At 37.4% G+C, this 20837-nt stretch overlaps 1 protein-coding gene across 8 annotated transcripts in view; it reads left to right on the top strand.

The window, feature by feature from the left end:
- Positions 1-20837, top strand: part of FRY (FRY microtubule binding protein) — a 223469-nt gene that overhangs the window by 175107 nt on the left and 27525 nt on the right. For 6 of the 8 annotated variants that reach the window (XM_064409057.1, XM_064409056.1, XM_064409051.1 and 3 more), the window contains 13 exons: positions 129-314; positions 2230-2428; positions 3005-3129; positions 3974-4161; positions 5099-5193; positions 6906-7507; positions 9084-9181; positions 9274-9444; positions 14601-14741; positions 15490-15669; positions 16364-16525; positions 17245-17319; positions 18332-18502. In XM_064409057.1, the coding sequence (XP_064265127.1) occupies positions 129-314; positions 2230-2428; positions 3005-3129; positions 3974-4161; positions 5099-5193; positions 6906-7507; positions 9084-9181; positions 9274-9444; positions 14601-14741; positions 15490-15669; positions 16364-16525; positions 17245-17319; positions 18332-18502 (2393 nt within the window). The remainder of the gene's footprint in view (positions 1-128; positions 315-2229; positions 2429-3004; positions 3130-3973; positions 4162-5098; positions 5194-6905; positions 7508-9083; positions 9182-9273; positions 9445-14600; positions 14742-15489; positions 15670-16363; positions 16526-17244; positions 17320-18331; positions 18503-20837) is intronic. The other 2 variants (XM_064409055.1, XM_064409054.1) reach the window with 1 other exon arrangement.

Genomic DNA, 20837 nt, shown 5'->3' with positions numbered 1-20837 from the left:
GAAATACTACATCTTTTGTTTATTTGCACTGTTATCATGAACTGCCTTGGAATTTTTGCTATTACTGGAATGTGAACTTGTTTATTATTGCTTCATATTCAGAGATTGCTGTAACCTTTTCTTTTTAGGTCTTGACCATTACCGCCCTGAGGTCTTTGAACACAGTAAAAAGTTACTGCTTCACCTTTTGATTGCATTGTCTTGCAATAATAACTATCAAGCCATTGCATCTGTGCTTCTTCAGACCAGAGAGATGAATGAGACCAAGACTCTGACAATACAGCCAGCATACTTACCTGAATATCTTTACACAGGTAATGAAGCAAAAGAACACTTTATCATACTGTCAGGTTTTGATAAATCAAAGTAAGAAAGTGGCAAATAAGAACAGTTCCCATTAACACTAATTCCACGTGGACTACCCTAGGGATGCATGCAAGTTATTATTAGGCAACTTCTCATGATATTGAAAAAGTTACCTAATGTAAGGCAAAAATATGTAATGTAGTATTTTAAAATTAATAGGGCTAATAACTTCCTGATTCCCCCCTCAGGGATCCAGAGTTACTTTAAATGAGGACAATCATTCCTCACCCTTAAAAGAAATTATTCCGACACAGGAAGAGCAGCAAGAATGTGCAGCTCAGATTTTCCATTATTAAATTAAGTTTCACATGATACACACCCTCCTTTAAATCACTGATACATTGCATTTCTGTCCTGAAATCTCTTTCTACATTAGGAGTCTTACTTCAGACCTCTGCTGAGGTCAGTGTTCTATTACTTTTAGCAATTTACCTGTTTTTAAAGGAGTTGGTTGGAACCAATTTGTAGAAAGCTGCTAGTTAGATTTACTGCTGTCATAAAATATTACTAAAAGCAAGTGTTCTGTTCCATTTTGAAGGAATCACAGAACCAATTGTTGTGGTGTAGGATTAGTTGTCAGTAAGAGGGTGAGGAACTTTACCATACAGTGAAAAATGAAAAGTAAAGATTTTCATGTCAGTGCCATTTCCCTGGTTATTTAGGAAGTAATAAGGAATTTGGCCTATAAAAACTATTACATGATAACTTACTACTATTTTTTTCTGAGACAAGACAAAATTATTTTAAAGTGATGAGCAGAAGGAATAGGTATTCTAGATTGATGAACTATTTTGGCCAAAGATATTTCATTCTGAATAACTTCTGTGAAAAATTATCTCACAATAATTTCCTGTCTGGAGTTGGGTGGGTTTCTTTCCCACTGCACCTCTATGAATTATTAAATACAGAATAAAGTTATTACATTAAAATTATATTACTGCTTTTCTGCCAAAACGAAAACCAGTTTTCATTCTTACATCTAAAAAATGTAATTGGTACCCTCATTCTGACCCTCTGGAGTTCAAGAAGTTATCAAGACTTGGTATTTTGGACTGCTTTTTGAGAAGCTAATATAAAGAGTGAGAGTGTGGGTGAGTAGCTATAGCAAAGAATCCTTACTGAAAATGCTTCAGCTCAGTTTTTTTCCATGTAATGTCAGACAACTAAATTAAGAGTCTTCTGATTTGCAATGGATTTAGTCCTGCTTCCATTTTTCTCAAAAGGCCATTTTTTTTTCTGTTGTAGGTACAGCCTAAACATGACTAGAAGTCTAACCTTAAGAAAAAAGGTCTTGGTTTCTAATATTAGCTCTGAAACTGTGGCAAGCTTTTGATCTGGCAGAACTCTTACTCAGGTGTTTCATCCTAATGCTGAAAATACTTTGTATGACAAGTCCAGTGGGTACAGTTACTAAAGGTGTTCCAAGAAGCCACATTTGTGTCTTGATTTCTATTACATTGGTAAAATTAGGACAGCATAATCATTCTAAAAATTCCACTCAGCAGTTTTTTTTCCATATCAGACTAGCCCAGAGAAGTAAACTTTACATGCACTTTGCCAACTTCTAAATTCACTTTTAAAAAGTCCTACTTCTGAATGTAAAATGCCCTGGAATATTTGTACTGTTTCCTTGTGCAGTAAAAACAGAAATCATGACTAGTTTTCATTTTATTCTGAATTCTACACATTTAGAAACAAAGTACCATTTTCACTCCTGTCAGTATTTGAGGGTTGTGTTCCCCATGTTTCCCAGTGGAAGGTTTCTGCTGCTGACTGTGAAAAGAGCTGCTTGGCAGACATTTCTATCTGCAAAGCTGGCCCACCAGTGCATTCCATCTTTATCTCCTCTCTTTTGGCTGGCAGGTGGCTTTGACTTTCTGCGGGAATACCAGTCCTCTCCAGTGCCAGACTCCGGCTTGAGCTCCAGCTCCACCTCCTCCAGCATCAGCCTGGGAGGCAGCAGTGGAAATCTCCCACAGATTACACAAGAAGTTGAGGACGTGGACACTGCTGCTGAATCAGATGAGAAAGCAAACAAATTAATTGAGTTTCTGACAACCAGGTAATGCAGATAAGCAGAGGATACATTTGTACTTGAAATGCACACTTCCATGAAGCAACTTAAAGGAAAACGACTGACCTCTAATAGTAATTACAGACCCCATTCCTCTTTTATTGATACTTGCAGTAGTAGGTAGGTACTAAAAAGCACTACAGTGTCAGAAAAAAAACAGAAAAAAAATCTTGCCTGACGGAAATGTTTAATTGACCGATAGTTTTATGTTCAGAAATGAACTAATAGAAGAAGCCAGTTTCATTATTATAAAATTGGATATAAAGTGTAAAGTGCATAGTGAAACTAATATTAACTACCAGCTACAGCCAGCAGATTCTAGGCACAATGTTGAATTGAAAAACAGGGATTTGTTTATGCTGCTCTCTACACAGCATAGGTTATATTTTAAAATGCAGCATAGGAATATTTATTTACTTTTATTTAAAATTATGTTTGGTTGCATGTTTACCAGGTCAGGGATCTGTAAATATCTAAGTACCGTACAGATGATATATTTTAACTGATTACATTTATTTCAGATAACTCAAAGAAATTTTGCACTTTGTTTTGTATTTCTTTAAGGGCATTTGGTCCACTTTGGTGCCATGAAGATATCACTCCCAAAAATCAGAACACCAAGAGTGCTGAACAGCTCACTAATTTTCTGCGCCATGTTGTATCTGTATTTAAAGATTCCAAGTCAGGTGGTAAATATTTTGCTTTCATAACTAAAAAAATATTCCCTCACGGTCACACTTAGTGTTTAGCCTGGGACTTAGCAGATCTGCTTATGCAGAAGCACAGTAAATATGTCTCAACAAGGATGTATGACATATGAAAGAATTGCTTTAAAACAATCATGTTAGATTAAACTGTGCCTAAGTGTTAAATATTTCTTCAAAGCTGTTGGTGGAAAGCCTTTTGATTGATTCTGCCAGATAAAATCTCCTCTGTGTCCTGTTAGTAAAATACAGCACAGCATACTAAGTAAATATACTTTCTTAAATTTCTGCTGGCAGTAAAAGTTTATTTTTCATTTATTATGGTTTTTAGAAGATAGGGGATGTGCTGATTGCGTTTTGAAAACCAGCACAGTCACTAATTAAATAATTTCCAAGATCAAAGCAGAATGCAGCATCAGTATTTATGTTAAAGATCTTATCCAAAGCCTTCTGAAGCTAATAGAAAGTCTCCTAATTCAATTTGACTTCAGGTTTGGGAGTGTTCAGAAGTTACTGTTGCTGCCAGCAAGAATAGTGAATGGCTTGCAAGTTTGTCCAGGAATTGTAAAAAAGAAAAAAAAAGTCAGATTGTCAGTTTCATACATCGAATTTTGTTTTGCAGTTAATTCAGTTAATTTTCTTGCATTCTGTGCAAAGTAAACGTAAAATTCTCCAAAGTGCAGACATTTCTGCACTCCATTTCTCAGTGTTTGCAGCATAGACTGAAGAGCATATCCTCCTCACAGAGTAGGTTCAGCCTGTTCATGACCCACAGTAAAGTCTGTAATAAAAAAGAGGGAAAAAATTGACATCCTATTCTTTTGCTTAGGTTTTCATTTGGAGCAGCATCTGAGTGAAGTTGCTTTACAAACAGCTCTTTCAAGCTCTTCCAGACATTATGCTGGTCGCTCTTTCCAGATATTCAGGGCCCTAAAGCAGCCCCTTTCTGCACATGCATTGTCTGACCTCCTGTCAAGATTGGTGGAAGTTATTGGAGAGCATGGAGATGAGATTCAGGTATGCATGTGTAAACAATGCTTCTTAGAACTGTTGATTCAATGCATACTTAATTTAAAATTCCCATTTTAACAAGATGTTCTGGAGTCATGTGAGTAGAATGTAGAATGTGGCCTCAGAAAAGGTCACTTCTGATTTTGCTGAAATCATATGTAGCTTAGTTAAGCCTTCATCAGGCTGTTGCAGTCTTACATAGCTCTAAAGAGAACAACTATGACATTTTAGTAATTGTCACTCAAAATATTTGTGATGACCATTTTTTTCCTTTTCAACTTCATTAATTTGGGTTTAAGGAATCCATCATCATCTGGTGATGTAATCTCACAACATAAAGTAGACACTGTCTCATTCCTCAGGAGTTAACATGTTTAGGAGTAAAGAAATCTGCACCATCCATAATAATACAGAGCTTACACTGACTTAATTTGATACAGACCTTTCACAACACTATGATGTTCATTCTGTTGAGCTAAACAGACTGAAATTTTGCATTACAATCAGAGACTATCTATAGCAAGATTCAAGATTTAATAAAGAGAAATACTGGCTCCCAGTAAGAAATAGACTGACATCACCTCCGTATTTTATTTAGGTAATGAAACTGCCACAAGATGACAGTAATACTCTGTCACAACTGCTTGTGTAGAATTTAAATCACTGACCTGCAAGTCGGAGGTTCAGTGTGTCATTGCCAATCCCTTGATGAGATATATGCCCTTCTTACATACCTTCATAGATCATTCAGAGGCAGAAAATAAAACATACTTGTAGTGACATTTTAATGTTCAGGGCAGTGGTTTTGATATGAATGTTGGGGCTTTTTTCAGGAGAAATTATAGGTTTTCAGTAGGTGCCTGTTCCTTTTATGAACTGAAGATTTTTAAATGTTACTGTTTTGAATGTCTTTGCTAAAATGCTTAACCTCCTGCATTGGTAGGGATATGTAATGGAGGCACTACTTACTTTGGAAGCTGCAGTGGATAATCTCTCTGACTGTTTGAAGAACAGTGATCTTTTGACGGTGTTATCGCGGTAAGAATCTGTTCTCCTAATGGTGTTTTCTTCAATGCTTCATGACATTAAGTGTGCAGTTCTGAAGTCTAACAGCAAAAAATAATTTTGATAGGACTGACCTTATTTGGTGGAAGTTACGTAACCTTCCGAGAACCGGACTATGAGCACATTTCAGCCAAATTTTGCCATAGTTGAAATAATGTTGATAGAACTAATAAAACTTCACAAAGTATTTTAAATTCTACCTTGCTGCCACTTGGCTGTAACCTACTTTAATATCCTTTAAAAATATTGTATTGCACCTTTGTGTCATACACCTGAAAATGTATCTGGGAAGGAACATGGGTTCTGTAGTACTGGTTTCATACAGCATGTCATTCTCAGGTCAAGTATTCCTAAGTGATCGTGGTTTCTTCTCAATAAAACTAGGGAGAATTTTTGTGTAGACATGGATTTTGCTTGATGTGTTGGCCACCTTTATTAAACCCTTGGCCTGAAAATAGACCTTTGTACATCGAGGGAAGTCACAGGCTCCCTCTGTAACATGGCTGTTGATAGTACTGAGGGAGATGAATGTCTATCTGACTCCTAATAGTAACAACAGAATAGGTACTTTTTTTTTTAATATTCATAAGTTACTGTGCTTTACCTGCAGCACAAAAATACCAGGGCTGTCATTTCTGAAGCTAGAAGGCAGGGTGCTGTGCCATGGCAGAACCCAAGGAACAGAGTAGAGATGGATAAATATACTTCTCCTTCCTAAACTAAGGGCTGTTTATCTTTCTTTAATGCACATTTCAGCAAAGAGCAATATGGAACAAAGAGTAGGAAACACTCCAGAAAGCATTGGGATGCAATATACTTTACCCTGACATTTGATTCCAGAATAAGGTTTTCTTCAAGTAATATAGACGGTAGAGACTCATAGTGTATGAGGTAGGAATGGGATCAGAGTCAGGAATTAGCTTTTCTCCAGAACAAACTTCCCTTGCATGTATCAGCACAGCACATTCCTCTGTGCAGATAATTGGTAGGTATTGTCTGGATCATCACGTGGTAGTCCATGAGGAGGCATTAGTCATTGAAATTGAAGCACCTACACTTTCTGTAAACCATCTTGAATAGATCTTAGGATGCAGGCAGGACAGGATGCAATGAAAACAAATTTTCAGAAGTATTGGCAAGAGCCTGGGCAACCAAATGACAGGTTTCTTGAGGATAATGTGGTATATTTATGGTTCTGCTTAAGATATACTGGTTTTTCTGTTCTCACATTACCCAGCAAGCAATTGTGCATGTGCCTGCCAGCTGTGCCAAGTTCAGGGCTTGCTCCATTGATGAGGGCATTTTAAAGACCTCAGTTTCAGTTCTGTCACAGTTTTCAGTTTTGTTTTCAGTTTCAGTTCTGTCACAGTCCCATTGGGAATTGCCATAAGTCACTTCACAGCCCTGTATTTCTTATCCCCATGTCATTCTTGCCTATGTAGACTGTAGGCTATCCTGCTCTGATTTGCTGCAGTGCCATGTGAATCTTATCTCTGTCAGATCTGTGGGCATGTCTGTCTTCTGGAAAAAAGAAGGCAGGCTGCAATAGATGCTTTGGTGTTCTATTTCTTCCATTTAAATATTTATTTACAGTCTGAAAAATACTTAGCTTGCATCTGATATGTACATTACATGAAAGCTGTGCATTCACACAACGTAATGGATGTTATAAATCTTGGTTTCAGTTCATCTTCACCAGATTTAACATCGAACACCAAACTGACCGCAAATCGAAAGAGCACAGGGCAGCTGAATATGAATCCTGCAGGTGGCAACACAGCCACTGCTGAGCGAAGTAGACACCAGAGGAGCTTCTCTGTACCCAAAAAGTTTGGAGACGTGGACAAGTCCTCAGACCCACCACGCAGTGCCACACTAGACAGAATTCAAGCATGCACCCAGCAAGGCCTGTCCTCTAAAACCAGAAGTTCATCCTCTCTAAAGGACAGTCTCACCGATCCATCCCATATTAACAATCCAACCAACCTACTGGCCACCATCTTTTGGGTTGCTGTGGCTTTGATGGAATCAGATTTTGAGTTTGAGTACCTAATGGCACTGCGGTTGCTGAATAAACTTCTGGCTCATTTGCCACTAGATAAAGCTGAAAACCGGGAGAAGTTAGAGAAGCTGCAAGGGCAGCTGAAATGGGCAGACTTCTCAGGACTTCAGCAGCTACTCCTGAAAGGATTCACTTCCCTTACTACCACTGACCTCACACTCCAGCTCTTCAGTTTGCTGACACCAGTGTCTCGAATATCCATGGTGGATTCCTCTCAAGCCATAGGTAAGCCATTATGCTCTCCTCTCTTTCAGTTTCTGTTGCACTGACATTTGGTGACAGACCTCATTCAGCTATCTGAACAAAACCAAAAATAGCAATTTTTCTTTCTCTTAGAATATAGCATAATGTACTTTTGCTTTGAGCTGGATGAGCTTTTTTTGGAATTTCATAGAAATAATGACCTGTTTCTAGAAAGTGAATCCACAACAAGATTTTGGAGGAGAGAAATCATGTATTATTTAGCATTTAATTTCTAGGTCTTTAGCATCATATAAAGTTTCTGATTGGTGACAAAGTAAACATGTAAGAAGATACTGTCAAAATTTCTATTACCTGCTTGGTCAGTTTTTCTATTCAGTTGTTTTCAAACTATATCAAATTGCTTGATTTTAAATACGTGTTTTGTGGTGTTTTCTCTAAAAATATAAAAATCAAAAACTCTATTACACTCTAGATAAACTACAGTAGCACAATAGTGAGTGAGGAGAGAGGCCTGGGTTATAAGGAAGTAAGATAGAATTTTGAAATTCCCCATTTTGTAGCTGAGCTTGTGGCTACTTCTTAATTATATTTCTTGAAGTGAGTTTCTGCATTGTACCAGAGTTTTACTCCTCTCTTTTGGTCAGAAACACAGATACTAAGACAAATGCCCATCCTTTACAACTTAGTCGTAACAAGCCTAGACACAGAGTAAAGGAATGAATGCCTTGAACAGCCTGCCCATTTCTAAGAACATGTGTGGTGCCTGTGTTCCACGTTTTGGTTGGGAAATTCATACTGTGACAGTACCATCTGGAGGTATCTTTCCTTTTCCCTGAATACAAAGGAGGAGTAGGGAAACCATGATCCTAATTTCAGCAACTTGTTTAATTGAGGGAATTAATGGTGAGGGAATGAATGGTTAGAAAATTATTTTCATAGAACAAATTCTTTCTTTTCAAAAAGCAGATTGCGTCCAGATACAATTAGTTGACTTCTGAGCTCCCACCTGAACTAGAGCAGCTTTTGTTACAGCTCTCTGTTACAGCTGCTGCAGGTATTGCATCAACCACTTTGAGCTATGAGTTGGTGCAGAAGATCTGAATCCCAGTTCCAGACAGCACTTAAGCTAATTACAGCACTTGGAACTTTGTGCATTATTATTACCCTGAACAGTGTAAAACAGTGGAAGCTGTGCCTGGCAGCTGCCCAGAACAGTTGTTTATTAATCAATATTCACTGAATTTCTTTTTGTGTTTTAGCAGCTGTAGTGAAAATGCCACTGGTTAAGACTGTCAATAAACCAGTTAAGTAGAAAAGATAAAAATTATCTCTAACAGAAATATGCAGTAGTGTTTGCAGAAATAGGCTCATGCTTTACAAGAGTATTGTTGCCTAAATGACATAGTGGATTTTCAAATTAAGGCCCCTTTAAGACAAATATGGTGTGGTCAGTGGTATGACCAGCTTGACAGGGTCTGTGTGAGTTTATGGCTAGTGTAATGTTGGAACTGTGACCTCCCATGAAACACCAATTTAAAGATCACTGTGGCTCTTGCTGCCTAGAATATATGTTTTGTCCTGTATTTTCTTTTTCTAGGATTTCCACTGAATGTTTTGTGTCTCCTGCCCCATTTAATTCAGCATTTTGACAGCCCTAACCAGTTTTGTAAAGATATAGCCGAAAGGATTGCTCAGGTATGAAAATAATTTGCTGGTTTGTACATCCTCAAACCCTGTAAATGCAGTTGCCTTGTTCTTGATATGTTTTGATGTTTATATTTAATTAGGTTTGTTTGGAGGAGAAGAATCCCAAGCTATCAAATCTTGCGCATGTCATGACCCTTTATAAAACACACAGCTACACAAGGGACTGTGCTACCTGGGTAAATGTGGTTTGCCGTTACCTTCATGAAGCATTTGCTGATATTACTTTGAGTATGGTTACATATTTGGCTGAGGTAAGTTTTTCAATAACTTTTCACTGTTCTAACTCTCCTGTTGCCCAGCAGCCCAAAGAGATGAAGTGTGCCAGCAAATTACTGGGAGCTCTGCATCTGTTATTTATAATTAAAAAAAAAAGCAGAACTTGTCAGAAAAAAAAAAAAAACAAACCAGAATTACTTAAAAAAACCAATATTTAACACTAAAACAAAAGCTGATGCATCTTAAAGCAGATTCCTTCATCAGCCAGTTGGATTTTCCACTGTGAAAATGAGAGGAAACTAGACATTTATTTAGATGCCATTGAGGAAAATCAGAAGACTAGCTCCACAATGGGTTTTCCAGCATAATAAGATACCACCTGCTGTATAAGGATCTGGTTCTTGATACAAATTTGTATGCATTCCTCTTAACACTGAATGGGATCATCTTGCTGCAAAGGTTTTCTGGTGTTCATTGTTTACTCCTGATGTCTTTCACCTGTGCATAGTGCTGATGCAGAGTTGTTACTGGGATTCCAAGGTTCAGTTCTGCTCTTTAGCTGTTTGATATCACCCCTCCCGTTGTCAGATCACTTTCAGGACAACATTCTATTACAGGGCTCTTAGATTTATCCCTTCCCTACTGAGTTGCCTTCAGTGTCCCCTCTCATCCAGAGAGAAGACAGTTCTGCATTCACAGAATCACAGAATCATTTTTAGGTTGGAAAAAAGCTTTGAGATCATCAAGTCCAACCCTAAATCAAACCCTGCCAAGTCCACCACTAAACCATTTCCCTCACTGCCACATTTACACATCTTTTAAATATCTCCAGGGATGGTGAGTCCACCCTTTTCCTGGGCAGCCTGTTCCAATGCTGGGAAACTGTTTTCCTGAAGGCATTTTTCCAAACAGTCAATCTAAACCTTCCCTGGCCTGACTTAAGACCATTTCCTTTTATACTATCAATTGGTACTCTGGAGAAGGGGTTGACACACACCTCTCTACATAATTAACTAGCATCTGCCAAAGGATCTATAAAAACCCTCAGGAATCTCTGATACTGGCTAGTCACAAATTTGCAAGAGTCTGAAAAGCCAGGTGCTGCTCCCACACTCACTTAAGGCTCCAGAGCAAACTGGGCCATGCTACATCAAGCTTCTTCCTCAGTTTGCTTGCACATGGGGGCTCTCAGTCATCAATCACATATGATCTTTAGGTTCCTGTAGGAACCTTGAACAGGACCTTGAGGATTTTCAGTCTCTTTTCAAGTCCAAATACTTTGGAGAGCTATTAGCTCTTCAAATGAAGAGCTCTTCATGACATTGAACCCTCCAGAGTCAAGTGTCTTCTTCACAGTGGAAGCTTGTATTCCTAATTAAAAAATGCTATTAAAACTATATTTGTAATAAAGAAATGCTGTTAAAATGTAAGTGTTCAAATTCTTTCTCCTTTGCTTTCCCAACCTTTGGAAAGCAGTTGCTCCTCTATTTCCCCTTCAGTGCTCTCTGTACAGATGCTAGAGCTGCACCACCATCACAAAAGTCATTGTTCCTGATCCTGCTCCCCTTGAAATGGGTTGAGACATGCATGTGGAGGCTCTTTTCTGCACGGCTTGCTGTAGATTGGCACCACCTACTGTATCAACAGCAAGCCAGGCAGGCTTTTTACTGTAATTAAGACACATTCCTCGCATAGCAGCAGCAGGATGACGGAGTTATAAGCACTGACTTCCTTTCTCTGTATTTACATTGAGTCATGTCTGGAGAATATTTATATGGGCATAGAGTAGCTGCCAGTCTGGTGGTGTAGCAAAAGACAAGAAACCATCTCGTTCAGCCTGCTGTAGCCTTGAAGTTTTTTGGGGGTTTTTTTCAGCTTTCAGAATTTTTCCTCTTTTCTTCTTAGTTAATCCCCAGGCCAGGATAAACAATGTCTCCCTGTCTCCTATAAACCAGGTGTGGGATATACTGTCAATTGATAAATCCAAATAGGTTAACAGCCCCACTGGGCAACCTGCACTTGAATGTAAAAGCCATAAACAGCCTCAAGCCTTAACAATCCTGGTTCAATCCCCAACACTTGGAACAGAGGGAAATTGTGAGAGAGGCAGTGATTAAGAGTAACAAAGGAAACTGTATTGCAACAGTGACCCTTCCAAACACATGTGTAGCTTCAGAAGGAGACACTCTACCACAAATTAACACTATGAAAACAAATACTCTCAGCACAAAGTAGAAGTTTCAATTATTGCCATTCAGATAAAATTTTGTATTTAACCTATTCAATGGCAAGTCATTGCTTGTCATCAAGGAGTATGATTCCAGTACAAAATAAAATATTTAAACTCTGTTATTATCCAAATCTCACAGTGACAAGTAGTGCTCCTTAATTAGTTTTACATATTCTCCATTCATGAAAAATTATAATTTCTTCTAGAAAACTACTGCGAGGTCTCAATCTACAGATGAGGAAAAATCACTGTTCAGTAGTGCAATAGAACTCTCAACCTCCACAACCAAAATCAGATCAGCGTACAAACATGTTGAAAATTTACTTTGGTTTTATGCTAGATCTTTTCAGATTAATTTTTGAAATTTAAACTTTAGTCATGGCAGCACACTTATTCTGAATTGGCATGGGTCATGTTAAACTGGTGACTCATTAAGTCCAGGATCTTGTTCAAACTTAAGCAGATAATGCTATTAATAGAGAAGAAAGGACGAGAATCCATAGTACATAGTAATATGCTTATGGTAGATTTTTCCATCTCCTTCTTGTTAGATGGTGATAAAAACAAGCATTTCTAACCTGTTCAAAACCAAAGAATCAGTAGAAACTAAACCATCTGTATTGCAAGGGGAAACATGCCCTAGATAAGGCATTAATCTGAGTTATGGCTTGTGTCTCAGACATAGCTTTTGAAATGCCCTCTTTATTTCCTCAAAACATTTGTTTCACTGCATGGCATTGCCTCAGAGCTGGGTACCTCTTCACAGCTCCTGCCAGATCAGGAGGAGCAAAGGGAACTGTCTCCTGTGGTAACACCCCAGCAGCCCAGGCAGCCCTTGAAAGAGAAGGCTCTCTTCTCCACTTTGTTCTGGGATAGTTTTTGCTTCAGGAAGAGGGCAAATGTTGCTAATGCAGTGCGGATTCCTGAGCCCAGATAAGACCCCAATAGTTACCACACAGAACAAGAGAGGAATCCACAATTCTTCAAACCAGGTCATATGTACAAGAGTCAAAAAAAAAAATTCTGAGAACAGTTGTATTTCTTTTTACAAATGCAGTGGAAGTTTTTTGTCCTGGAATTCTCTTATCCAAATGATCTGCTACCACTACTCCATCTTGCTGCTATTTTTGGTACTTCTGGCAGCAACAGAATTCCTATTGCACTAAAGGCATGTTAAGGCTGCCATTCTTTTTATAAACAGAAATACTCTTTCGTATTGTAAATTCATTATGTATTTAAGGCCACACTTGGACTGCCATCTGCCACATATATTCATGTGAGCAAGTGAGAACAGACACAGTCCACAAAGATGTCAGGTTTAAGGGCCAAGAGCTGTTTCAGTCAACATATACTTTTGACAAAAAATTTGTACAAACTAGTGAGTTTGTACAAACTTTCAGAGATAAGGTTCCTGTAACAGCTTTCTAAACACCATTGGAGAAAAAATTCCCATTATTTCCCAAGAATTCATTTTCTTATCCCAAAAGGGATTGTCTGATGCAGTAGCCTCTGTCAGAGAACAAAAAAAGTTCTTTCTGTCATCCAGATACTTTCTTCTAATCCTGCACTGAAATGGCTGATGTGCTGCATGCATCACATAAACTATTTGGAAATGAGGAATCAGACTTTCCATTGCCAGATCCTAATGGAAGGCAAAAAAAAACCCTGGGTAACCGTTTTTGAAAAAGAATTGCTAAGCACATTTTCAGTAAAGGTATTTGAGGGGCTGACAGTGTCTAAGGGCTGAAGCAGGTTGCCAAACCTTTAATTTAAAAATTCTTCCTGTCTATTTGTAGAGGAATAGATAAGTATAATGAGTTTCCTTTATTGTGCTGTTAATGGAATTTGCTCGCTTTGTTTTATGAATCACTAATTGCTACTCACTTTTGCTGATGAAAGAAATCAGAAGATATTTAGTGGGATAAAATAGGTTCCATTTGCACTGGCATGAAATGTTCTCATTCAATAAAAACAGGAACCTTATCCTTCTATATCCTTAGAAGGGTATATAAAAATTACTAAGGTCCACTTGAGTAAGAACTGGAATTTTTCTCTGATGAAAGGCAGGAGGCAGCTTAGAGTTTTTATAAGCAAATTTTTTTCTAGAATCCAATAACTCTAAATAGCCAGTGTTAGAACTTTTTTGTCAGCCTGGATTGGGAGGATAGTGTCTAGTATTGAGGCTCTGATAACCTCCAGTGAAAACACTTAATTGGCTCTGAAATTTGTGGGGTGGGACAGTGCCTGTCACCAGTGAAAGAACATGCTGCCTGCCAGGAAATTCTCAGCTGAGATATTTCACACATATACAAACAATTCATGGCTATCTGTATGCTTCTGGAATTACTGTCACACATATTTATGAGCATTTCCAAGGTTCATTGTGGTCTACAGTCAGGTGTCTGAAAATTCCAGGATTTAGATCAAGCCCTTCTTTGTATTCCTCTTTACAGTAATAGGGGCCAGGGACTCCACCTCCTCCTAAAGAGAAAATGTTTCTTTGGCACTTACAGCCAGTGAGCACTGGCAGTGAAATATATTTGATAAATATTTATTGATGTCTGAATAGTAGTAGTTTTGTTTCTTCAGTAAGTTTTCTTTTTTCTCACTGACTTCCAGCAAATGTAGACATAAAAAGATCTTCCCCTGTTTTTATTGGATGTGCTTACCCAATTACAATGTAAATTTTACCTACCAGTTTACTCAACTGCTGAATGTGTTTTCTGGATAAGTTAGGGCAGGCATATATAAAATATAACAGGCTGGCATTTGGCTCCCAACTTAAGCTCTTTTTTGCTTCATGCCTGTATCATCTTCAGTTGTGAAATTATTGTAAAATGGCATTGCAAAATTAGTGAGTGAAGAGAGATAAAGAATACAATTGCTGTTTGTGAAACTGGTAGCTTTTTACTTAAGAAGAAATGTCTCAAAATTTTGTTGTATTCACTTTTCTTTTAAAAGCTACTAGAAAAGGGCCTTCCTAGTATGCAACAGTCCCTCTTACAGATGATCTACAGTCTTCTTAGTTATATGGACCTGTCTGCTATTCCTGTGAAGCAGTTTAACATGGAAGTGCTAAAAACCATTGAAAAATACGTACAGGTAAATACTATATTGTTTTTATATTACTATGGGAACTTAGCCTCATTTAGTCTCCTAAGTTGATTTTCTAGGTAAGAATTTAAGACTTGATTAGCAGGGAGGGCTGCAAGTGTCTAGTGTGGTACAAAGTTTGTAAACATCCTGATGTCTCATAGCCTGTGCATCCCCAGAGAAGATGCCCGGCTGTGTGTTTGCTGTGGGGGAAGGTTGGGCTTCAGCCTTGGAGTACCTCAGAGCAACTTTAATGCCACTCTCAGAGCCTGAGGGACCATTCCTTAATTACTAGCACAAGAAAGGTGTGGCATGAACACTTCTCTTCAGAGACCTCTGTACCTAATTCTTGACAAGTGAAAAATACATGGGAGTACTAGGAATTCACAGAGGTAAAAAACCGTGACAAGTCACCTTTTTTATTAAATGGGGATTCTGCTATGGCCCTTACATTTATTCATACTGACTAAGACATTCAGGTAGGAGATTTTAAATCCTCTGCCAAGTTGGCTTTATCCACAGGTCTCCCAGCTTGTGGGCCAGTTCCCTAACAGTAACACCTTAGGCAGGTCTTGGTCTCTGATGTTGAAATTGTTCTGCAATACACACTTTGTCACTGGGCAAGAGAGACAAAAAATATGTATATTCCAATTCTACATTTTAATTACCTGGTAAAAAATACAAGTATAAAAACCAAATAATCTTGAATGTATGTGAATCTCACTTTCTGTTTGCTGAGTAAATATATTATTTCTAGAGCATTCACTGGAGAGAAGCCTTGAATATCCTGAAATTGGTAGTTTCTCGTTCTGCCAGTCTAGTTCTACCTTCCTATCAACATAGTGACCTTTCAAAAATGGAAATACATCGAGTGTGGAACAGTGCCTCCAAGGAGCTACCAGGGAAGACTTTGGAGTTTCATTTTGATATTTCAGAGGTATTTTTTGTAGTTCTGTTTCTTAACTCCTTAGTTTCTGTTTTCACTGGACTCTCTTACAGCTGTCTTTATCCCGCAAACCCTTGTAACTTTATAGAACTGAATGATCCTAGTGACTTTATTGGGCAATTCACTTTATTGTTAAGAAGCTGCAGAACTGTTAGCAGGATTATAGATTATTTCATATAGATAATAGTGAGCTGTTGAGGTTAAAAGGAAATGCAAGCATAAAAAGGCATATGGTACTACTTGCTTTCCTGTCAGTATAGTTCTGGAAAATGCTGAGCATCCTATTGTCAATCCAAGAAAGCATTTCAATACCTGTTGGAAAAGGACCAAAGTGTTCAGCGCTATTAGGAAAAAAATATATAAAATATGCAACAAGTGCATATTTGAAGTTAACTTCATAAACTTTCTTGGGATTTTGCTGGTTCTTATGTCAGGAACATGTTCGCAGTTGCTTTGAATATTATCTATCCATGAACATAACCTCTGGCTACTGAGTATGGCAGTTGCAACTCAGATATACACAGTGGAAAATAAGAAACACACCAAGGGATGTGAAATTTGCTGTACTCCTAGTTTTATCCCTGTATATGATCTTCAAAATAATGTTTCTTCCAACTGAAGCAATATGGCTCTTCTAAGTTCATCCTGAAGCAGGGTGCCACTGAATAATTACTCTCTGTTTAAGACTCCAATTATTGGGAGGCGGTATGATGAGCTGCAGAGTTCTTCTGGGCGAGATGGCAAACCCAGGGCAATGGCTGTCACCCGAAGCACTTCCTCAACCTCATCAGGATCTAACTCCAATGTCCTTGTTCCCGTGAGCTGGAAGAGACCCCAGTACTCTCAGGTAGGTAGCCCACTATTCATTAGCAAGTTGCAGACCCTGTGCACTGAATGACTTTCTTGGACTCAAAAATGGACTGGATTATGTCAATCTTCTATCCCAAAGCTGCTTTTCTTTCAGCTTGCAGGAAATGCGTCTCTTTCTGACCTCTTAAATCTAGGTCAGATTTAAGTAAACACGACACATGAGTTCAGATTTTAGCAAGGGTAGATAGCTTGTGCAACTTTTAAAGTTGTTTTCTTGGGAAATTCAATAAAAATAACAATTTTCTTAGAAGTGATATTTGATTACCTTAATGATTTTGTTTATCTGCCAATTTAAATAAAGCCATGCAGAGTAAACTTATTTTTTGCTCTTTTTTCTTTTTTGATACAGCAGGTTATACAGCAGTGACTCAAGCCCAATTCTGCAAAAAAAAAAATTGTGCATGTGCTTAATTTTAGGCTTCTGAACTGTCTTTCTGAAGTGATGCATATGAGCCAACGCTTTCTTAATATACTCAATGGAATTTGTAGACTAATTTAAATATAATAAACAGCAAAATCATTAACAGCTATTTTTATGTTTCCTTGATGCATAGTTACTTTGAAAGCAATCCTTTGAGCATTTAATGACTAATTCTTTGGTTGGTTCCTCCTAATTAAAAATTGCTAATGTATGTTTTTAGCCACAGGGAGAATGCTGGTTAAAAATGCTCACTTGAGAAACATCTTGTTTTCCAGAAAAGGACAAAGGAAAAGTTGGTGCATGTCCTTTCCCTGTGTGGTCAGGAAGTTGGGCTGAGTAAAAACCCTTCAGTAAGTAGCCTTGTATTGACCAGTTTTTTTTTCATTGTGTCCTAAGCGTTGAAAGTGAAGAACTGTGTCTCCCAGATAGGTTTGAAGCCACTGCTGTCATTGTCCTTTGTACTGGACCAGGGACTGGATGGCCCTTTCACTTAAAAAAGATTCACTTTGGGAGCTATGTGTGGTTTTCCTGTGAGAATCTCTGATGCTGTAGGTTTTACTTATGCCATCTCAGTGGGTAGAGAGTAACAACCTCTCTATTAACAATCCAGAGCCTTTATAAAGTAAAAAATTATATTACAGAAATAAAATGAGAGGGGAAAGTGTGTATGTGTCTGATTTTTCCATTAGACACTAGTTCTGATGTTACTCTTTAAAAATTAGTGTTATCTGGTGCCAGGAAAAGGGTGATTGATCACCCAGGGTGGGAAGCTCTTAAAATATTTATTAAATGTTTTCTACAGAAAAAAATAAAATCTTCTGAATGTTTTTGAACATGGTATATGTCACTTGTATAATGGAGAACAGGTCCTTTGTTTCTGCAAGACAGAAACTGTTTAATGCGTGCAACTAAATTGCAGATACAAGTATACTCAGTAGGAAAGAAAAAATTATAGCTTGTTGTATTTTCTAATCTTGACATATTTTTTAACAACTTGTTAATTGGAGGGGTTTTTTTTTAATGAACTTACTGTATCATCCCCTTGACAGTATTTTCTGTGCTAAGTTCTTTGAATTTTTTTCCTATATATGTATACAAACATCCAGGCAACATCAATCTGCAGCCTTTAGGAGGTAGCTGTAATATTCTTGGATGTGTTCCCACAGTATGAAGTTGTTTCTTTGTACAAGTTTAATCTGAAGGCACCTGTCCAACATAAATAATAAAGAGTGTTCTAAAAATACTCAGTGAAGGAATTAGGTGTGTACTGGAAATACAGTCTTCTGAATAACCAATTACAGCTTTTAGGAAGAAACAACCAGAGGGAACAGTTTGTAACAAAAGAAATCCTTTGGATTGTAGGTGATTTTTTCTTCCTGTGGTGATTTGGATCTGATTGAGCACCAGACGAGCTTGGTCTCTTCAGAAGACGGAGCAAGGGAGCAGGAGAACATGGATGACTCAAACAGTGAACAGCAATTCAGAGTCTTTAGGGACTTTGATTTCCTAGATGTTGAGCTGGAAGATGGGGAGGTACAGTATATTTTCTCTGAAACAGCTTTTTTATTAAAACACTTATATACTCCTTCTTTTAAACACTTCTCTTCTTGTAACATAAAACTTTAACTGTGTAGCTATAAACGTGCTTTTAAGTTCAGATTATTTATGATCTTCACTTAGTGTTTATTTCAGTAGCGTAACAGTAAAAAGACTACCACACCCTTCCTTTCTGAGTCTACTTTAGGAAACACTGCAAAACTGGTAGTGGAAAATAAAGCCTCTGTTCTAGTACCTTTTTGGTGAACTTACTTTTAAGTAAACTTATTTTAAATACAATTTGTAAAGATTTAAATAGTTAAGAAAATATATGTATTTGCTGGTTAAAAATGTATAAAATGAAATTGTTCCAAATCTGTTGGTTCATAAGGAACCCTCTGAAACATTAATTCAGGCCTTCAGGCTGCTGTTATTCCTGCAACTGCCGATGAAATCACTTAGAGATGTACCTTCCACTCTGCTGAGGTGTCTGTGATTTCGTCAGTTCATACAGGAGCTAAACAAAATCCTGAGCACCCAGATCAAGTCTTGACAGGTGAAGGCTGTCAGCTCACCTTGAGCTGAAACTGCTGAAGGGAAAAATTTGAAGAACTGATAAATTTTTGAGGGCTACACCCTTTAACCTTGCTAATATCAAACTTGGGTATTTCTTTCTATTTGATCAGGAAAGATCAAAAATTAATATCTGTTGCCAAACAAGTCTGACAATTTTGTTGCTGTTTAAAAGTTCAGAAATTGTTAGTTTTTTGAAGGACTTAACGCTCAGATGTCTTAACTGTGGACTTGTTTCTAACATGAATTCTCCCAGTCATCACTCTTAGCCCTGAGAAGAACATGTGTGCAGGAAGAAATATTCCTTTTTCTACCTATTTATATTACAGTAGTAAAATAATTTTAAGGCAAACACAACACTCAGATGTGAACTCAGGTGTGCATCTGATTTTTGTTTTTTCCAATGAAGAGAAAGGATGAAGGAATGGGAAAAAAAAAGCCCTAAAGTCCTTATTTTTCCAAGGCAGGAATTTCTGTATCAAAATTAGTAGCCTTGGCTCACACATACACATGACTTTGCTAAGGGAAAAAAACAACAACAACAACAACAAAAACAACATTAAAAAAATCTGAAAGGATAGTTGGCAGCAATGGTTGAAAATACATTAGACAAATATTGAAGGAGCTTCAAGGTTCCAAACAAGGATTAATGATAAAACAATAATGCCAGGTTGTCTGGCAAAAATACATTGGCTGCAGTAATTTCTGTGTCTTAAAAGCTTTCAAAAACGTAGGACTGCAGTTTTGTCTGAAGATCACTTGAAAAATTTTGTCCACTGAAATTCAGGAATTTCTTTTTTCTCTTCGGCAGTTAAAATTAAATAAAGAGTATAAATAATTGTGCACAACAATTCCTTTTAAAATAAATTAATTGATATCCTTATAGTCTTAAGTTGGTCATGGAAGAGATACCAAGCTTCTCTAGTTTTATGTGAAGTAAAATTAAAAATATTGAGTTTCACTTAGTGGTTTTTTAATTGCCATGGATTGCATTCCAAATTTTAGTTCAGACTTGGCTTACTAGTGTTTTAAAAATAAACTTTGACGTAGTGTAAAAGGCTACTTCTCTAATGACTGAGTTGAAACTGTAACATTTACATGAGTGTGGTATCTTCATAAAAATGAAAAAAAGTGTTAGAAAACTAAAGCTAGCAAGAGCAACATCAGTCCTTCAAAAAAGTGCTTATGATTTTAACAGGCCAGTGATGCTTGGCTCATCTCCAGATCACAAGGTATACTTGTTTGAAATTTCCTAAAGATGTGGAAGCAAGAAATAGTTATTTTCAGACTTAAATGGTAGAGTTGAAGTTTGTGTGATAATATTTGTTAAAATTGTAGGCAAATGTTTGTCTATGATGTCTTTGATGCAGTGATTTTACATAGATTCTTTCTATTTGTTTTTCTATCTGTTATATCTGCTACCCAGGAACTTCAGGTAAGAATGCTACTTGAACTCAGATGTGCCAGCATATGTTATGCCTTCTTGCAAATTTATATTGTAGAATAACATCATAGTTTTGCTGTTGCCTCCCCCCTTCAGTGTGTGCGTAGGTGAGTGTGTGTGTGTGTGTTGGCATTTCTGACAGGTGCTTCATTTTTTGTCTTGTATTAGAAATACTTTGGAGGTCCTTTTCAGAAATTCTGCATCATTTTAAGTTGTTTTTTTTTTTTTGACATGTTCAAGAGTCTTCACAAATTTTAAAATATCTTAATTCTAGTATAGGTGTTTTTCAAACTGAGCCTTTTCTCCTTGTATTAT

This window comes from Passer domesticus, chromosome 2, assembly GCF_036417665.1.
Source record: "Passer domesticus isolate bPasDom1 chromosome 2, bPasDom1.hap1, whole genome shotgun sequence".
NCBI classification, from domain to species: Eukaryota; Metazoa; Chordata; class Aves; order Passeriformes; family Passeridae; genus Passer; species Passer domesticus.
Note: the sequence above shows the minus strand (reverse complement) of the source record. Positions and strands in the feature narration are given on the sequence as shown.